This window comes from Diuraphis noxia, unplaced genomic scaffold (assembly GCF_037042655.1).
Source record: "Diuraphis noxia isolate RWA-SAM2 unplaced genomic scaffold, SU_Dnox_SAM2 contig0001, whole genome shotgun sequence".
NCBI classification, from domain to species: Eukaryota; Metazoa; Arthropoda; class Insecta; order Hemiptera; family Aphididae; genus Diuraphis; species Diuraphis noxia.
Window position 1 is genome coordinate 104,391,424 of NW_028301711.1, and position 17,381 is coordinate 104,408,804.

Below are 17,381 nucleotides of genomic sequence, written 5' to 3' on the forward strand. Positions count from 1 at the left end.
ACAAATTCAACTTGGATAAATTGTCTGTATCACAGACCTTTATGTAGGTTAATAATATGATTATAATATTATTGCATAAAGCTGCTAAAATGCATATTATTATTATTATTGTATAGGGCGTGGTACCGTATCAAAGACATTCTTTGATGATAAAAAAAGAATACTTTTAATATTTTATCATTCACCGCTTCTAGATCACAAAAAAGTTAGTTATTAATTAAACTTATACAGGTAGTGACTATATGAAAATACACTTCTTTGTGTATTTAAATAGTTTTCTATATTTTTATCAATTCATTTGTATTGCAATCTTATATTTTTATAGTAGGTACAATTATATATAATTTGTTGTCTTAATTGTAAACAAATTTACTAACAATAATACTTAGGTAATCCTTATAAATAGTGAACACAATAAACAACATGATTAAACGACCACTGTATATTATTGTTTTTATTTTTATTTCTTGTATTTTTTTTTTAAATTGTAATTTTTGGGTTTTAAAAATATAAATGTCCATCTAGATGTTCAAGAAATCCCCATTATTCTAGATCAGAAACTCTACTAGTTTAGGCATCCATTTAACGGATTCACTTCTGAAGTCTTAACTAAAACTTTTCAAAATCGTGAATTATTTTGTGAAAGATCGTAGGATGGTGGGTCATGTCAATGACATTTAAGTTAATAACAGCTGGTACTTAATATTGTATAAAATAATCAGGGCTTAGATTTTATACTGAAGAACTGAAATATGAGCTATAATATTACCTAAAATTCTTTTAAATAAGTACTAAAACATATACCTTTAAAGACAAAAAGAACATTCTTTTAAATGCATTCTTCTGTTAACAATTTAAAATATTTATATTTATTAAATAATTTTTATTTAGAACTATATAAATATAACTTATATGGAGTCATAATAAATTATATTTATTCTGGTGGAAAGGCCAACGCCTAATCCCAAGAACTCTTAAAAATATACCTATGATAATATGAAATGAAAATATGGGTATTTTTATTTTAGATTTACATAAATTGCAAAATGTTTCTACTATTTTTTATTTAATATAAGCGAGATCTACGAAAATACAATATAAATCTATATAATATAACTCATATTAGCAAAAAATAGCACCAAAACTTGAAAAATGTCACTAAAATTTGAAATAATTCAAATATGTGCAAAAAAAAAGTATTATAAAATTTCATACTCGGAGTCTAAAGTAAATAAAACAAATGTATAGGCCATTTTGCGATTTTTATCAGTGCCTATCCTATAATAATTAGAAAATGTTCTAAAATCTAAGCTATGTAAATAATATTAGAATAATTATTACATAGCTAGTACTTATATTATATGCAATGTTTTTGGATAGAATTAGACCTACTGTCCTACTAAAATAAAAATAAATTACTAATAGCAACATAGGTAAATGGATAATAAATATCCTAGTTTGATAGACAGTCTTTTCTCAAAATATTTCTTTTTTTTTTAATACTATGATTTATCATTGAATTCAAATGTTTTGGCGTAGGGAAAGTGGCGTCCTCGTCGCCCGGTGTATTTGAATAAATACACCGCAATAGCCCTACCCTGACCTTAATTGGTTGGGGTAGCCTGGTCCTCCAGATTGGGGGTTGAGCGAAGGGCTAACAACCCTTCCTTGGAAAAAAAAACACTGTTACGATACCATCACAAATCAAGCCTCGAACACAAATAAATGGATTAAATACTGGACATGGAAAACGGTCAGCAGAGTTAAAGATTGCAACATGGAATACAACAAGCCTTTTTAGAATTGGTGCATGCCAGAATCTGGTAGATACACTGGATACATACAATATTGATATAGCTGCACTACAAGAGATTAGATGGACTGAAATAGGACAAGTGAAAGTCGGACATTATTTAGTATATTTTTCAGGATTAACAGATAGACATCATTTCGGAAGTGGCTTTGCAGTACAAGAAAAGCTAGAAAAGTATGTGAAGGAGTTTATACCAGTATCAGAGAGAATGGCATGTCTAAAACTAAACACGACACCACTTAACACTACGTTAGTGTGCGTACATGCCCCGAAGGAAACGAGTGAAGATGAAGTGAAAGATGAGTTTTATAATAAATTGGAAAAAACATGGGATAGTTTACATGGGAATATCGTCAAAATTATGCTAGGAGACTTAAATGCTAAATGTGGGATAGAACCACAATATGCTCCGACAATAGGAAAAGAAAGCCTAAATTCCATAAGTAATAGAAACGGACTACGACTCATCTCATTCACAGCGTCAAACAATATGGTAGTGAGAAGTACGACATTCCCACACAAAAATATACATAAAGCTACATGGAATTCTCCGGATGGTAATACGCTTAACCAGATTGATCATAATATATTAATCGATAATAGATTTCGATCCAGAATAAAGAACATAAGAAGCTACAGAGGAGCGGATATCGACACAGATCACTTCCTGCTGATATCGAATGTCAAACTCAGATTACAAGGCATGAAAAGACTAAAAGAGAAGAAATGTGAAATTTAACGTAGACCTACTGAAAAACGAAAATATTAGAAAAAAATATGCAGAGAGTATTGATGTGAAGCTGAGCGATTGGAGAGCCGAGAACATAGTAACGGATTGGATCAAGATCAGCCTAGTTATAAAAGAAGCAGCGGAGCAAAGCATCGGTGGAATGCAAAATGGAAATAAGAGTAAGAAAAAAGAAATGGTATAATGAGATATGTAGAGAAGCCATAGAAAAAAGACGTATAGCAAGATCAGATTTTATAAGAACTGGGAATCAGACTGAGAAGAATATTTTTCTCAATGAAAGAAAAAATTGTAAGAGAATAATACAGAGAGAAAAAAGGAAGTTCATTAATGAGATTTTGGAAGAAGCTGAAAAGGATCGCTCACAAGGAAAAATTAGAAACTTCTTCAAGACTATTGGACGGTATAAAGATTTCAACCCAACCTTAAAGGCAATAAAGGACAGTAATGGAGATACTCTTATGGAACCAAGCGATAAAGCTAAAAGATGGAGCGAGTACTTCATAGATCTTCTAAATGCCAGTAAACCCGATAGGAAACGTGCAATACCAGACAGCGGAACCAATGACTAGTGATATAACATTGGATGAAGTCAAGATTGCTATTAACAGTCTAAAGAACTGGAAAGCTCCAGGATCTGATGATATACCGGCTGAGCTTATTAAATACGGGGGCGAAAAAATGCAAAAGGTTATATTCAAAATATGCCGAAAGACTTGGAAAGAAGAACAAATGCCTGAAGAATGGAAAAAGCAGTAATTATATCCATTCACAAGAAAGGTGATAAAACTGAATGTGGAAATTACAGAGGAATATCGCTCCTAAACTCGGCATATAAAGTATTCTTCAAAGTGCTACTGAACCGTATAAGTCCCTATATAGAAGAAAGCCTAGGTGAATATCAATATGGTTTCAGAAAGGGGAGGTCAGCTATTGAACAAATTACAATTATAGGTCAGATCATAGAAAAGAAATATGAATTTCGACAAAACCTCTGGCAGATATTTATAGACTTTAAAAAAGCCTATGATAGCATATATCGAGAGAGCCTGTACAACGTAATGACTGAATTTGGTATACTGAAGAAGCTAAGGAACTTAGTCAGAATGTGTATGGAAGGAACACAGTATAAAATCAGGATAGACCAGACAATCTCCGAAACATTTACAGTGGAAACAGGGCTAAAGCAAGGGGCTGCATTATCTCCAGTATTGTTCAATCTAGCTCTAGAGAAAGCGGTCAGAGAGATACAAAAAGAGGCAACGGGTGTAGAAATAAATCAGCAAAAAATTCAAATCCTAGGTTTTGCTGATGACCTAAACATTATAGGCAATATCAGAGATGACACAGAGAAAGCAACGAAAGTTCTAGAAAAAGCAGCAGAAAAATTAGGTCTAAAAATAAACACCGAAAAGACAAAGATCATGGAGTTATTAGACACGAATACAGATTTCACGGACCCCGACTTGAATAAATGGATATATGAAAAAGTTAATGAGTTCAAATACCTTGGCGTATGTATCAATACAAAGAATGAATGGTCACAAGCGATTGGATTAAGGATAATAAAAGCAGGGAAGGCGTCATTTGCATTATCCAAATTTTTCAAAAGTAAAATGCTATCAAAGAAAACAAAAGTTAGACTCTACACAGTAATAGTGAGAGCTATATTAACATATGAATGCGAAGCATGGACGACTACAAGCGTAACAGAACGAAGACTAACTACCTTTGAAAACAAGATATGGCGTGTGATATGTGGACCCAAATTAGACGCGAACACCGGTATGTGGAGAAGAAAGTATAACAAAGAACTAATTGAAGAAACAGAAATGACTCCAATTAAATATTACATAAGTGGGCAGAGAATCCAGTGGTTTGGGCACATTATGCGAGAGGGTGATTACAAGATCACCAAAACAGTAATGTCTTGGAAACCTGCGGTAAGAGACCACGAGGACGCCCGAGGAAAAGGTGGATAGATGTAGTCGAGGAAGATCTAAAAAGGATAGGAATTGATGATTGGAGAAGTATAGTATGTGATCGAGAGAAGTGGCGTGAAGTAGTGATGGCGGATAGAGTAGATAAAGCCAGAAGAAGAAGAAGACTATGATTTATCATTGAATTCAAATGTTACACACCCATTACAGTGACATATGCAATGGCGACGCACACCGCTGAGCGGTTACCTACAACTTTAATGATTGTCGGCTTTTTATTATGTTGAACCTATTTGTGTATTCCAATCTCTGATTTTAAATAATAATAGAAAAGACAAACACGTGCTATTAATTATCATATTGTCAACTTGCCATTATTTCATTTATAATCTAATCCGTGTTATTTTAATAATTATTTTTAATTTTTAATTATGTTGCTGCATAAGAGATAAATGTATAATGCCGAGCAACAAAAGCCAAAATACGACTCGTGTTCATAATATTATACAGGACTACATGAGATTTAATTAAGTCATCATCATTGACAAAATATATTTAACTTTTTCCTAGATACATTTTCTTATAATATTATTCAATTTTGGATCACGTTGAGTTGATTTTGTGTATACCAACCAACCACCATAATTATTATTCATTTTATCTTAATATTAAGTATATGTATTTCTTTTCTATTTTTCAATTAATAAAAAAATAATGTAGATAAAATTCTAGAATAAATGTGTCATCAAATGCATGTTAAAAATTATCAATATAAACAATTAACACTCATCAGTGCCAAATACAATCATACCTTTTTTTCAGTCAAACCAAATAAAAATGTTATACTTCTCTTTAAAAACAAAATATTTAAACAAAATAACATTCAATTACAACGCTCACAAGCTCACAATTTTTTTTTTTTAGCTTTTATTAATAAATCTAGCTCAACAAATACTCACAATATTTTTAATAATAGTGTTTCAAATTCGCTTGTTATAACTTCGGGTTAGGTTACACGATAAATAAATAGTATTTATATTATCATATTATATTATTATAATATTATTGTCTATAATATAAATTTCATACATAAAGTTTCTCGGCAGATAATATAATGTAATATGTTATGTTATTAAACGATAAAAACGAATTTTCTGGTTTCACATTTTCTTAAGATTATTTTTGATTAAATATTAGAACAAAACTATTTCAACAAACATTTATCAGTTCAAAATAGTTTCATTGTTTCAATAACGCGACAGCCAAATAATAGTAATTTTATAATTTAATAAACATCAACCTACCGATACCTACTATAATATATTATATATATAATATGTATAATTTCATAATAGTAAAATTATTATATTATCTAAATTATGACAAACACTTAATAAAATTTAACATTGAATTTCTTAAATGCCCTGAATGCACAAAAAATGTGTACCTATTCTGTAACAATTTGTTAGGTAACGTTCAACCAGAATGTTAATTTAGTTCACAAACAATGTTTATTTATAGGTTAAGGTGCACATAGTAAGTGTAGTAGGTGCCGTATAGCATTATATTGCTAAACTTTATCTTATGTATCTAATATCTATACCCATATTAATTTTGTGTTTAGTATAATAGGTACTTTATAGTTATTTTTATTATTTTAATATTATTTTATATGTTTCTATCATTTTGTGTGCATTATAATGAATTAATATGTAATTGTTATAGTTATGAGAATTAGTGGACAGAGAAAAGGCCGAATATGCCAACACTTGAACATAAATGGGGCATTTCGGTTTAAGTGCTTAAGTAATTCAACAAACTGCAATTGTGAGAAAACCATAGGACACATTGCCATCACTGAGTATGATTTGAACAAATTACATGCAGAAGAACTCATAAGTGAAAAGGATTAACGACGAATATAGTTACCAAACTCCTCGACCGCGGTTACATAAATAATAATTAATAATTAATTTTGTATGTTATGTAATAAAAATATATTATATAGTTAGTTAATGTTCGTGTATTATGGTAGTATATAGTAGTTGAATTAATTTATCATCTATTTATTTATTATAAGTATAATATTGTGTGTTTGTTACTGTCATTAGCTATTCCAACTAATATATTATTATGTAAAGCTAGAGAAAAAAAAATTAGACATGTCATATATACTTATCTATTTTTTACAATAAAATATTAATGTCAACGAAATGTTGATGTCATATTATGACACTGTATAAGCTTAAAAATTTTAAAAGTGTGTATTCCAACGTGGGTACATAATATGCCAATAATAATATTATTTATAGTAATAAATAATAATAATTATAGTAATAGTAATAATGATAATAATAATAATAATAATAATAATAATATTAATAATAATAATAATAATAATAAGATTAATAATAATAACGACAGCTAAAACGATGGTTGAAAAGCAAACAATAAAGGACATTTTCACTGTTTTTGAATTACCAGGTCACTTTAGTGGAGTTTCTTTGTTTTGCGTAAACAAAATCAACACACAGTGACAACAAAATAAGATAAAAATTATTTTTTCATTCTTAAGCGATGGGTAGATCGTAGAAAGATGTTGGAAATAAGCAAACCATGGGGATTTATTTTATCTACTAAACTATTATCGGGAGGTGGACCACTCTTCTGATTTTTAAAACTAGTAAACTCTCCCGATGGTAAACTGTCTCGAGTCAATATTATGTTTACCTGAAGGAAATGTGTAAGCTCTCCTGAGCTGTTTTAAATGTTATTGCTACACTACTACATTATGAATCGGCTACACTGCAGATATTGTGATTATCATTTTAAATATTTACCATCAATTGTATTACCGTTAACCTATTTTTAATTTAAATATTTAAAACGATATTGGCTCAACTAAGTTTTTTGTACGTTTTAAGTTAACGGAACAAATACGTGTATTTATTTTTCAAAAGCAATCAATACTACCATGGAGTGGTGAAGTTAAATGGAAATGTAATGTGAATAAATGCTAAATGATATGATAGGCGACGGACTGAATTATTTTAATGTTACCAACTATGTAATACGAATGTCGAATAATGTCCCATGCTCCTATACCCCTTACCTCTGCTGCTCATACCTTAGTAGTATTGAAATATTGTAGACCCGGGAGAGTTTGCATGTTCCAATAAGGTAGTACTGGAGTAGACCTGTGAGAGTTTAACATCGGAAAAGTTCACATGCCATTAAAATTGGTAGAGTTTACAATCATCCCTATTATCAATACATCACAACTTAAAAACATAAACAGTTAATGTTTCTGGATTATAGATGATTTATTATATTACGTTATTTTGATAGCTGGCAATATAATATGATTGTTAATAATTATGAACTTGAAAAATTTAATCTCAAATATTTTTAGGGTGTGAGATCGATTGGCGTACAGTGGTAGGAAGTGTATGATCGAATATTATCTAAAATAGATAAACGACGGTCTAACCTAAGTTTGCTGCTATAAAATTTACCTAACACCCTTTATTTTACCTTACCGATTGGTGATTGTTTTACGTATTTACTTATCTATTCCTATTTGTCGAGTCCTTGAAACGAGCAGTTTATATACCTACTAAAGGACATAGGTAATACTATCGAATTCATAATATATTTTACACTTAGGTAATATCCTACTGCGTTGAAGAAGTCGTAATAGTATTAATAAACAATTTTGTCTCTCATAACATGTATTATTATTATAACACTTATAATGTTAATAAATTAATTTAGAAATTAAATAAAAATTGTCTTTTTCATATGTTTTTATGGTTTATTATTTTAGACAAAATTATTTAAATTTATTAAACAAGCTGTTACCAATGTCTAATAAATAATACATTTTTAATAACAATTATTAATATCCAACCAATTGTTATTATTATTTTTTTTAATATTAATTCATTAGTTTATCATTAATAATATTTTTACAATATACATTTTGTGTCGGTAACTAACACATTTTTACATACCTGGTCACATATAATAGATTAATATGTTGTTATATATTTTAAAATATACAAATCAATAAATAATAATATATAAATACATTTTTTAATATTTTTTTTACCGCTTTTATGGTACTTGGTATATAAATATTTTACCATAATGCGTTGTGAATATTTATTCCGTCACGTGTGCATCTAAAATATTTTAAATGATTTATAATTATAAAACACTATTACAACTATAGTTTATAAATGTAATTTAATTCAATTAAATTTATAATTATTAGTATTAAATTTTAATGCGCAATGGCAATCAACTAATAATATTTTAACACGTGCAAGATTTAAATTTTTTACTAGGATTTTAAAACAGAATAATCAATTAATAAATACCTAGGGATTTTAAACTATTACCTATAGAATATTAAAAGAATACACATTTTAAGCACGTATATAATGTATAGGTACTATACATAATTATTGCTGTACATTTTGTTTTAATACACAAAATATGCCTGAATAAGAAATTTTATTTTAAAATCCATAATATTTCACAAAGATTTATATCGACATTAATCTATTAACAAAATATTATATCCATATATTTAAATCATATTTACCAGCGTGATAAAAGTTGTCATATGTCATAGTATTCGTTTATTTCGTTCTTGAATCGCGTTAAAATCAGAATTGAGTTGAGTTCTTCAATAATAATAATAACAAATAATTACAATAATGATCTTATATTAAAAGCAAATAAATAAGTAAGGTAATTGCTACTGATTTAATTGGGTATTGCATTGCACGGCGACTATAGATATAATCGATCCACTTGCAGAACCCGAATACTACAGTGTAGGTACAGATCGGTTTAAGCGAATTTAGAAAATAAACGATAAATGGTTTGGATAGTCGTTAATAATATTATTATGATAAACATTGTAATCATTTTTGATAACAGAGCATTTAATTTAAAAAACACAGTTTTTTTTATTATTAACTTGTATTGACAGTTTGTTAGTCATTCTGATTGGATTATAAGTCTATATCGCTATATTATAATTGATATTTGCATTGTTTTTCATCGGTTTGTTCCCTGCAAACACACACACACACACACATATATATATATATAATTATTTTTCCGTTATTCAGAAACAAATCAGTAAGTTAGTACACGAATAAAGATGTGTAAATAATAATTAATTATATAGTATACTTAACAAATATAAATTGTTCCTTATTAATCATTATCGTTAGAGAAATATGTTTGAACGATTTCAATTCAGAACTTTGATCATAAACATTCATTATTTTAGGATTCAAATAGCAAATAACAGTAAATTCTCAAACAATACCTACTGACATTTATTGTTTGGACTGTAAGCGTACCTACTGTATATCGTATATTGTACGGTGTCTTAGCAGAAATTAAAGACGAAATTCACGCACTGAGTAGTGACTATATAGTCTATAGGTATAATTCTATAATAGTTAGGTACTTATAATTAATGAAAATTGTAATCGGTAATTTAAAATATTATTTATCACGTTTTGGAAAATTAATTGTTTGAAAATAAATTTCAACTCGAACAACCAGAGGACCATCTGGTTTTAATAAGTCTTAACAATAGTATTATATTAATTAATTTAATATCATTTTAAATCTATTTTAGCAGCAGTCACTTATTAGAAAACGATCAAATACATAATATTTTTAATATTTTGGTCGATAATACTGACAAATTTAGGAGAGCATATTGATTTATATATTATTATTGAAAACATATTATATTACGTAAATACATACCGATTTCATGAGAAAGTTATTATATTTATTTTATTATTATTATTACTATTAGTTTAAAACATTTTGACTTGACAATGTATAACATAATAATATTATGTACCTACCACCAGTACCTACCTACATCTGAGTAGTGGCATACGCAGTTGGAGACCACCTCATGCCAAAGCCCCTTTTCATTGCCCGTATTATTATTATTATGATAAAAAGTTATTTTTAAATATATTTTTGTTTCACATCAGTAATAATACTAAGAAAGTTCCTATACTTAAATTTCTAGACCCCCAAAGTCATAACCATCACCGAGCAGACAACCAATTAAAATTGAAACGAAAAACTGAAACACAATTTTTCCCAAATGCCACGAAAGACATTTTCGTGTCCTCGAGACAGTTGTCCAGCCACCGTACATCGTAGGCTCAGCGTAGTATTATATTCGAGTTCGTTGACTGTCGATGGCAAACGAGCTGATCATGAGATTTTTTCTCTAAAACCGTAAACCTTAACTCATATAATATTATTTTATTATTTATTAATTTAGCGATTACGTTCATATAAACAGTTCAAAAATCTCAAGGACTCGAACATTTGTAATGACATTTTAATGTAAACAAATGCAAATAACACGTGTAATTAAATGATATATTGAAACAATATACGACATTAATAAATAATGATTATAATATTAAATACTGCAAGCGTTAGCACTAGGAAAAAAATTATAATCAAAAAATAAATACTAATACTAATAACAACAGACGCAGAAAGCTAATCGAATCGGTTACAGCGATTTACATGTTATATGAAATTTCACGTGGACGATGAAAAATATATCATAATATTGTGTTATAGCTACAGAAATCGTAGGTTGCACACTGCACACGTATTGTACGTATTTGATATAGTAACAATAATTAGTGTTGTTCGGACAATGGTAGCTAAATTTGTATTTCATTTTATCATCTTCGAACAATCGAAATTAATATAATAATTTCATATTATAATTTATTATACATAATAGTGCTTAGTCATACACTCAAACGTATTACAATAAAATATTTCCGTCATCCTGGGAACATCCCAGATTATCGATATTGTTATTATAAATACATAAAATCGAAATCTATGATTCGTCACTAATAAAATTATTATAGTAATCATATGATTATAATAATAAATTAATATAATGATATAAAAGTACGGGTGTGTCACACTTGTGGATATAATATATGTCATTACTTGTAATAATAATTTAATGTGGTGCACTATAATATCGATAAGGCCTTATACTATAACAAATATTTGAAATTTTCTACGGTTGAACATGTTAAGAGGGAGGGCAGGGTGGAGATAGTATAACTTTTTTATTCATGAATTATAGTCTAAATAAATTCCTCAGTGAACAGAATATACGTATGATGTGTTTAATGCATACAGTTTTAAATTGTAATAGTATATATTTTAAGATGATATCTAACTATTTTATTCCTTTTATGCGATATGATTTTTCCCTATAATATAGTGGCTTGGCGTGGCGTAGTTGCTGCAATCATTCACGTTACTTGATCGCGAGTGTACGCAACGTCCGCTGACACTATAGTATTCGATGGGTGACCTGCACCCGGGTTTTTAATGCCAAAACCCTTGCCACACATATTACACGTGTTCCAAATCAATCATACAGTTAAAAAACTTAGGTACTAAAGATAACCACCTAATGGCCTATGTCACTGCGGGTGAATTGATAATAACAAATAAAATAAAATGATGTACTATTTCTTGATTCTTAGTGTTAACTAGATATTTCATTACAATTTACAAGATATCTATTGATTATAATATAATATATGACTAATATTACCTATTCAAAATATATATTAGGTTTATATTATATTATTATGTATAGTTTGATAATAACATTATAATTTATTAATAACTACATAGTAAATAATGCATTACCTATAATAAAAGTGAGAACAGAATAACTCACTGCAGTAATCTAATAATTAATTAAATAGTTAATAACTAAATTATATTATGAATGGCCCACCGTCCGTCAAATTTTGACAAAATTAATTTGATTCTGAAACCGGAAAATAATTTTTTAGTGAAAAATCCATAAAATTGAAAAACTAAAACTTTTTTTGTAAGTTGCTACAATTGAAAGCATCCTAAAAAATGTTTAAAATACATTTATTTTACAATATTTTTTTATAAACTTGAAATTTGGACGAAATTTTTAATATTAGTTTTGAAATGTAAAATAATAATTTTAGTAGATATAATATTCACGCGGACTTGAATTTTTCACCAGTTTGGACATTATTATTTACTATACACAATGACATTTAAAAAATGTAAATATTGATTTTAAACTTGCATAATATATTCCACACCTATATTCATATCGTGGGGCTAGTCAATATTGACTTAAATATTAGTTAATAATTTAATATGCAGTTAGTAATCTTATATTAGGCATGTAATATGCTTGCGATTAGTTCTTGACAAAATTCGACCAATCTTTCTAAATATGATATATATATATATATATAATGTATATTATACATCATTCTTAAAAATATTGTTTGTCAGTCAGTTTTCACTCAGAATCGTTTTTCAAATGTTATACAGACACTTAATTTTAGTTTATGGTTTATGATTTATATTAATATAATAGTATCTGCCACAGATGAATTGTCCATTTTGGTAGAATTAGTTTATAAATCGAGGTACCCTGACGTTAATTATTGCCCCTGAATTGAGGTACATTAATACCATTGGTTAAATCTGAATTCAATGGACAATGATATAAAATCGTTGTATACGAAAAACGATTTTGAGCAAAGATGATCTACACATATTACTACTTATATCTACGGAGAGAAACAGCTTTATTTAAAGTGAACTTAAATATAATTTACAATCTGTTACTAATTAGAACAATAAGTAAAAAAGAATGGTGAATTTATGGCTTGAGAAAAAGACGGATTAAAGAAACCTTTCTATAAAGGCACTTTGTCAGTTAATCACTCATATACCTACATATTATATGCGTTTACAATAATATTATATTACAATTAAATTAAATATGAAATTTTTCACTGGATTAGTTATAAGTACATTTAATTATTTGGTTAAATTCATTTTTAACGAAAAAATTTTATTTGATAAACTCAAAAGTTTCAAGTAGGTACCTACAAATACAATTTTTAGATTACAAAAAAAGATTGAAAATATATATATGAATAGGTCAAAAAGAATTGAAATATTTTAAACTTATAACACGTATAAGAAATTCTAGTATGATTATTTGATGAAAATTTAAATTGCCTTTACAGTTATTATTAATTTTTGAGTTATAAAAAAGCAAAAGCAAAAACAAAAACAAAATTGATTCTTAATTTTTCCTTAATTTGTTTTTTTGTTTTTCAAGATGTAACTAAATTCACTTTCCTATAGAAAAAATGCTTGAGTAGAAGATCGGTTCATTTTTACTGCCCCAAGGCGATAATAGACAGAAAAAATAACGATTTGTTTCATATTAATATTGTTACAAATGTTTTGGGATACTGTAGTGAATTAAATATAACTTATAGGTACGCTTCATTCGAAATGTAATATATAAATATTAAATCATACGAAAAATCATGTATAATTGTTTTTTTTTTTTTAAGATGCGACGAGAAAAATAATCTGAACAAAGTATTCTTTACATCCTCTTTGCGATATTTTTTTGATGCAAATTAAATTCTTTGTCCTTGGCTCAAGTAAAATACCTAGGAATAGTTTTAGACAGAAGACTAACTTGGGGTCCTCATCTTAAATCCAAAAGAAAGTCTCTCAATTCAAGATCTCACTTACTACTTCCTATGTTAAAATCCAAATGCCCAATCTATAATAAAATAAAAATTTACAAATCATTGTTAAGACCAATCTGGTCTTATGGAGCCCAAATATGGGGTTGTACAAAACCAACCCAAATTAAAACAATCAAATCATTTCAGTCCATTTCCCTCCGCACAATAACGTCAGCTCCTTGGTTTGTTTCTAACCACACTCTCCATAAAGACTTAAACATTAAAACAGTTGAGAACTTAGTTAAAACCCACTACAAAAAGTTTCATTCCAAATTAATTCATCATCCAAATCCTCTGATTGCAAATCAACACTCAGCAACAATTTCAGGTAACCCCCCTCGTTGCCTCAAAAGACGTTGTTGTCGCGACCTCCTAAACTGAAACACCACTCCATGTCTTAATTGTCTCAACTCAAAAGGGTCCTATCACTGGATAGCTTCCCTTCACATGTATTCAAAGTCACTATTATAATTGTAAACCTATTTGCTTATTGTATTTTATTATGTACAGAATACAGATTGTAAATGTTATTTTGTGAATTAAAAAACAAAAAAAAAAAACACATAATAATAATTGATATGTCAAATATTAATTTCCAAAATATTTATTAAATATTTTACCGACTTAGATCCGAAAAATAAATCCTATTATGCAGCTAACTAGTAATACGACCATCTCACTTATTTTAAGCCTTTTTAATTGGAAATTTAAAATAAATTTTTATTGGTTATTTAAATTTATGATAAAGACGTCATATCATGTATGTATGCATAACATGAAGTATTCAGAACTATTGATGGCTGAGCAAGTGATAAATCAGTTAAAAAAACAATTAAATCAGAAAGTCGCTCAGCTGAACAGTTGTAGTCATTAGGCCACTTTAATGAGTTTAATGTAATCGTTAAATTTTAATTCAACGATAAATATTGTATACGATTAATTATAATTGTATAAACGATTCTGAACGCATAGACAAGCATGATTATATATATTTTTATAGCAGTTGGCTACATTAAATCAAGTTGGAATTTATTTTAAAACTGTACTTAAATAAATTATTTTTAGCGTCGCCCTGGTTCGTGTTTAAGATTTTGACATAAAGAGAACACATGCGAATGAAGATATACACGCTTGCGATCCGTATCTACCCGAATATGGTTTTACGTTAGTTTGAAATATTTTAGTTTTTATCTGAGCGATCAATTCGATTAAAGCTTTGATTTTATGATGTCTGTTTTTTAAAGGCGTTGTGTTTTAATATATATAAATATAATTATTTATACTTTACGATTAAAGATTATATATATAATCACTCAAATGTACTTAAATTGTAAGCTTATTTTTTATTTATTGGTGAATGGCATAATGTATTTGATTTAGAATAGATTTTACTTTTTTTTACTAAGTTTTATCTGTTATCATTTTTTGACTATCTTATTAGGCACGCAATTTTAAAAGTTTTGCGTGACCTTGTAATTTTTTAATTTGACATTTTACTTAGAAGCAATTTTTTACTTAAGTATAAGGAAAACCCACTGGGAAATAAACAAAACACTGAAAATTATGAAATTATTTTTATGTTTTTAACAAAAGCAATATTATAAATCACAAAATAATTTTCTTACAATGTCCTGACCAATTATTTGTTTGATTTTATATATTAGGTTGGAACCTAATTATTGATGTACGCACAATTTATCAAATTCAGCCATTTTGGAGTTGAATTCATTTCCAACATTCTCGGTTTTGTTGTTATGAACTAACAGGTGTGGTTGTTATTTTTAATTATTTTTGTTATTTTGTTTATTTTGACGTTTTTGGGTATTATGACTCTATATATTTTAAAGCCAAAAGGAGAGACAGAAGACGCTTTTAAAATTATTGTTTCTTCTAGACTTGAACAAGACGGTAAAAGTGTACAAACTTGACTGATGTCAACATATCTAGAATAAGCAAAGTTAATTAAAGAACCTACAAAACAGGAAATGGTCTAACCACCAAAAAAATAATTCCTGAGTCTAAATTTACTAGAAAATTAAGTCTGTAAACAATTTATTCACAATAAAAGTTCACTTTACAATAATTAAACCTCTGTTTTCATAAATATTTGTAAATTATATTATACATAATTCAGAAAGAACAATATCTATGCTTATTATCTTATTATACCACGTGTAGATAAATATTTTTTACGCGAACAGAATATAAATGATTTTAAAATGTTTCCACTTCCATTTCCGTTAATGGAGCCTAGGCATATTTGCACGTTAATATCACGAGTTAATTTATTTACAGTAAACGTAAATATTAAGCTTTCACACCAAGGAATTAAATAAAAACAATAATTGATACAAGTAGGTATCTATTATGTAAAATTATTTTTTTGGTTTGTGTATTTTTATGCTAATTTTTTTCTTCGTACATCTCAAAGTATTATATTTTATAACATGAGTTTAGTAATAAGCCGTTTATGTTCCACGTCGATTTTTATTTGTAGATAAAGTCAAATTTTTGGAATATATAACGTTTTTATACTAAATGTATGTATAAATAATATTTATTACTGAAATAAATAACTTGTGAAACTTTCAAGTCTTAGCTAAAGAATAAATAATTTTAACTGTTATGGTATTATCGAAATATTTATTTTTAAGCAATCTTTGCAATTTTTTTAAATGTTTATGTAGTTTTTTTGAAAATTATGGAAAATTCAAAAAATTTAGTACTAAATTCACACAAATTCGAGAATGAAAGACGAAGGAGTGATTATTTTCCCGGGAGGTGATAAAAATAAAAATATTTATACTGTACAAATATAATAGGAACAAAAAAGTAGAATAATAAAAATCGTTGTAAAAAATGATACGTATTTATATGAACTTTAATAATTATTAGTTGTTACCAAGTTTCAGATACATAGGTTACCATAAGTTATAGGTTTTAATAATATCGGGTATGTATTGGGGTATGTATCACTTTTGTACAAAGTTTTCAAAAAAAAAAGTGTTGATTGATGGTATGATAAATTATGTTTATATTGTAATACTCCAATTCAAATAAAATAGTTAATTCTTAAGAATGTTCTTAGTCATTTCGTCGGAAGAAGGAAGGGTTCCACTCATCCATCACACATTGATTTACTTCTCCGGTAGGAGTCATTTGCTACTGCCCAAGCCCTAATTGTAAAAAAAAATGTCCGTTAAACGCATTACTGTAAAATACTG

The 17,381-nt window shown here is 27.9% G+C and overlaps 1 protein-coding gene across 1 annotated transcript in view; it reads right to left on the reverse strand.

The window, feature by feature from the left end:
- The window catches only part of LOC107168230 (E3 ubiquitin-protein ligase MARCHF2-like), a 33,019-nt gene extending 23,647 nt beyond the window's left edge, over positions 1-9,372 (reverse strand). Inside the window, exon 1 of the mRNA XM_089216039.1 lies at positions 9,111-9,372. Coding sequence (XP_089072165.1) covers positions 9,111-9,138 — 28 coding nt within the window. The 5' untranslated portion in view covers positions 9,139-9,372. The remainder of the gene's footprint in view (positions 1-9,110) is intronic.
- Between the last annotated feature and the right edge of the window lie 8,009 nt (positions 9,373-17,381).